At 14.8% G+C, this 5,489-nt stretch overlaps 1 protein-coding gene across 1 annotated transcript; it reads right to left on the minus strand.

Annotated features, from left to right (window-relative positions):
- PF3D7_1149400 (Plasmodium exported protein, unknown function) lies at positions 1–770 on the minus strand (the record flags this gene model as incomplete). Its single annotated transcript, XM_001348131.2, has 2 exons — positions 1–561; positions 702–770. 2 exons carry the CDS (start codon positions 768–770, stop codon positions 1–3), a joined length of 630 nt encoding a protein of 209 aa, XP_001348167.2.
- Positions 771–5,489: the final 4,719 nt, after the last annotated feature.

Genomic DNA, 5,489 nt, shown 5'->3' on the forward strand with positions numbered 1-5,489 from the left:
TTACATGTAGGGAAATATAGTGTATAAAAACAAATCTAATTCAGAATATTTTAAGGATTCTATCCTTTTTTTTTCATAAAGAATATTTTGAAAATTAATTTTAGATTTTTCATCGTCTTCTTTATTTATATAAGGATCTATAAATTTAGATAATTTTTTTTTCTCATGTTCAATGTTACTATATATATATTGCTCAACGAGATCTAGAAGCTTTTCTTTTTGTTTATATGTTATATCCATATATGTAATTAGGTATGAAATATATTTAAGTCTCATGAGTTTTTCACTTCCGTTGCAGGTTTCCTTTAAGTAATCTATATAATCATTTATTGCTAATGCTCTTTCTTCTGCATTTCTTCTTTCCGATTTTGGTAATTTCTTTTTTTTTTTTTTTTGTTGCTTTTTTCTATATACATTTTGGGCTGTTCTGAGTTGTGCTCTATGTTGTAAAGTTTGATCCATTTTTTTATTAATATATTGTTCCGCTAAATATCTTGCATTTTCCTGAACAAATCCATTGTATATATCCGTTTTTACAAGATTAACATTTTTAGGCTTATCCTGCATGTTATAAGAAGTATAAAAAAATTATATTTAAATTTAGTAAGGAAAATTTTGCGTTTTCATTATATTAATATATAATTATAACAAAATATAATATATATATATATAGATTAATTTATATTAATTATTATTCTTACAATATGTAATAGTAGCAATAAAAACACTAGTATTTCTATGGATAATATTTTGAAGTTCGTAAAGATCATTATTAAAAAGTTTTAACAAAATGTTTTGTAAATATGTATAAATTGTATTAATAATGGAAGGTTCTTATATTTATAAAAACAGCATATTAATGTTCATATAACATAAGGTAGATAATTTGTTTTCTATAAAATTCTTTTCTTTACACTTAGGTTATAATATTATTTACAAAAAAATATGTATATGAATAATCTTTTTATAGTATACATATATACATATATATATATATATATATATATATATATATATATAGGCTAACTCAAAATAAAAATACACATTATGATATAAATAATAATATATAGAACTAAAGAAAAAATAAAGTCTATATAATATTAAATTTTGTTTTATAAAAATAGAAATTACTTAGATCGCTAAATATATATATATATATATATATATATTAAATTCATATAATAAAATTAAATTAATATAATTATTTTTAGTTCTGTATAATTATGTTATGAACTGTGTGAAATTTAATTATAACTTTAAATATAAAAAATATATTTTAAATTTATATTTGCTTATAAATTATAAAATATTAATATGTATGTAAACACTTATCACATGATAAATATATATATATATATATATATATATACATATATGAATCATAAAACTTGATATTAAATATATACTATTATATTGATTTATTTTATTTGGAAAATGAATAATATATATATTAATTTTTTTTTTATTTGTTCTGAAATATATTTTATATAACACTTAATATATCACACGTCTGTTTAAATTAATATTTAGGTATTATAATAATATAAATTTTATGAAAAATCATGATGATCTATTTTAGTACGAAACATATTTTTCTTAATTATATTATTATTAATTTTATAATAATTTTTTATAATAATATTAAAAAATTATAATTATTAAGATTATTATATATATTTTTATAGATAATATCTAATATATTATGGGTTAATATATAAGATATCATAGGTGAATATATTATATACTATAGGAAAATATATAACATATTATAGGATAATATCAAATATGTAATAGGAATATATGAGATATATTTATAGAAAAAAGTATATTTATTTATTTTAAAAAATATAATTTTTCATATTACATATATTATTATTATTTTTTTTTAATAATAATTATATATATTTCTAAGTAATATTTAATTTAATAAAAAATATTGAACCGTATACTATGTTTCCAGATTTAAAAATCCAATTTTGTTTTATGAAATTAGGGAAATTAATATAAAAAAGAAATTAAATAAAATAAAATTAAATAATAATATAAATAAATATATAATAGTAAATATATAATTCTAAATTTTAAATATCATATACTTAATGAAGAAAAAATAAAATAAAAAGATAAAATAAATAAAAAAATAATAATATGTGAAATTAGATTATAGATTCAGGCTCATAAAATAAAAATATAATAAATATATATAATTATATTAACTATACATTTTAGTTAATAGAAAAAATAGTTTAATTTATATACATATTTTATTATTTTTTTAAAAATATTAATAAAAAAAATTAAAGAATAAGTAGTAACTAATAATTTATGAAAACTTATATGATTATTGTTTTATTTTATTTTTTATTTTTAGTAATTATTTATTTATAATATATATATATATATATATAGTTTTTTATGTTGTGTATTATTTTAATAAATGAATATTTGTAAATCCAAAATACATTTAAGAGAAAATATTTATTTGAATTATAAACCATTTATGTATAAATTTAGAATGTGTATATTTCAATTAAATATATATATATTACTAAACGTTTTATTTTTTTTAAAAAAAGTCTCTTCACATTATTATGATATTTTTATTTATTATATTAAGTATGATATGCATTTATTCAAATGATATATAAACATTGTTATATATTTTATTAAATTTAATTTTATTTTAAAGATCTGTTTTATTTATTTATTTATTATTATTTATTTTTATTTTTATTTTTTTTTTTTTTTTTTGATGAAAATAAACTGAGCTTGAAATTCGATATAAATAAATTTAATATAACATATATATTATTAATATGTTGAGTGATTTTATTTATATGTCTATTTCTAATATATTTATTGTTATCCTATTTAAGCGATATTAAAGTAAATGCATATTTTATTTTTATGTTATGTTACTCAATGTTTCTTTTATCTTAAATATTGTGAATTCTAAAATTGCTTGAATATGAATAAACAAAGAAAACCATGAGTTATATAAATATAAATGAATATATATATATATATATATTTAATTGTTTCATAAGTTCATGTCTTATATAAGTTCTTTATTATATAATATATCTGATCATTTATTTTAAATATACTTTAAATTCTTTCTTCATTATAAAATTAATTTTAAATGAAAAATACTACTTATATATATATATATATATGTGAACAAGAATATATAGAAATGTGATATATTTTCAAATTTATTATATTTAGCATATGATTGAATTGTATTATTCTATACACTTTAATACAATAAACATTTATTTTACATTGTCATAATATAATATATAATAGTTATGTTTCATTTTTTATATAGATACTAAAATAACATTGTATATGTTTTTCAAAATAAAATTGTTCTTATATAAAACCTCTTAAAATATGTTTATGGTATTATATATTCAACATTTTAGCTTTAAAATGTATATTTTTTAGTTTTGAATAAAAATATAGCAGTCGTAATTTATTATAATTATTATTTCTTAATGAGTTTAAGAAACATAATATCCTATGAATATATATATGTCTTATATAAGTATATCTTTATAATTTTATTTATGGTTTAATAAAATCGGATAATATAATATGATTATTTTATTATGTATTAATTTTTATTGAAATAAAAATAAAAAAAGTTATAAGGAAATATGGAAAATAGACTTATATATGTATCATATAATTATAATTGTTTCATAAACGAAAATAAGATAATTTTATCTTATGTATTTTATAGTTCATATATGATATATGTAACACATGATTCTGTGTATCGTTGTTATGTATAAATATCATTTTTGTTTTTAACTAAAAAATATTTGATAAAATCATAGAAAAGACTAAAAATATATAAAAATAGTAAAACAAATTCTTGATTATTAAGTTAAAAAAAAGAAAATCGTATATATATATATATATATATATATATATATATATATAAAACAAATAAATAATACATATCGGATATGATTATTATGATATTGTTTAATTCATGGATCCTAATTATAATTATTTAGTATTCAGTATATATATGGCAAGAAACAATACTTCCCATATTATATTTTATAACATAATATGAATGATTTTAATTTTTTAATAATTGTTCGAAGATATTTAAATTTCTATTTCTTAAATAGGGGAATATATAATTATTCATTTATAATTAGTTGTATTTTTCCTTTTAAGCTGTTTTATTTAATTATATGTTTTCTGTAGAGTTCTTAATATGTATTTCTAAGAAGCGAATAAATACATAGACAAATAATATATATATATATATATATAAAGAAATATTTAAATATTTTTTATTAAATTTATTATTCCCATGAATTTATAATAAAAATTGATAAAAAAAAAAAAAAAATAATAAAATAAAATAAATGATATATGGAATTTCATTTTACCGTGTTATCATATATATATATAACTTACTAATAATAAATAAAAATAATCGACAAAACTTTTCAAGACACAAATAAATATAATATATGATTATACCCTTATATAAATAAGAAAATACCTAATTTTGTTAAAATAAAAAAAAAGAAGAAATAAAATATCATTGAAATATTTAAGAATATAAACAATTATTTCATTCCCCTTATTTTGTATTCGCTTTTTATTTTTTTTTATCCTTAAAATAATTATAAGAACCGAAAATATAATAATATATTATTAATTAATTATTATAATTATCATTAATTCTTTTATTCAGTTTTTCTTGTATTGTTATATAGGGTGTATTAATTATTCATTTATATTATACTTAAATAAGGTTTTTCTTTCATCATTGTAAAAAAAAAAAAAAAAAAATATTATAAGAAAAAATTAGATAAAAGAAAATATAAATAAATTGAACAAATTAACAAAACAAGTTATAAAAAAAATAATAACAAAAAATGTGTAAAATAAAACATTTTTAAAGACATTTATAAGAAACCAAATTTCTCATAAAAAGAACAAAAAAAAAAAAAAAAAAAAAAAAATATTTTAAATACAAAATGAAAAAAGAAAAATATTAAAAATTTGTTTATATATCATGTTACATATTATTTATTTTCATAAATAACACATTTTTTATAATGTATACAAAATGTGTACAAAATACAATTTTATGAATATTATTATTTTTTGCAATAAATTGTTCATTATATATTTATAAAGTGTTTTATCATATATTTCTTTGATTATAACATTAATATTTTCTTTGATATTTTTATTTAATGATTTCTAAATTTTTTCGCATATTTTCTTCTCGATTTTCATTTGTATTTCCTTATATAATTTTCTTGAATGTTTTCTGTATTACTTCTTCCTATTTTTCATTTATTCTTGAGTATTGTACATATGTGTTTGTATATTTTATGAATTTTTTTTCATCGTTTTTGTTTGATTATTTTATTGTGGTATTTCATTTAGTTTTTCATAAATTTTTTTTTTTTTTTTTCACTAGAGATTATTTATGGTTGTAATAATTT

This window comes from Plasmodium falciparum, assembly GCF_000002765.6.
Source record: "Plasmodium falciparum 3D7 genome assembly, chromosome: 11".
In the NCBI taxonomy this organism is placed as follows: domain Eukaryota; phylum Apicomplexa; class Aconoidasida; order Haemosporida; family Plasmodiidae; genus Plasmodium; species Plasmodium falciparum.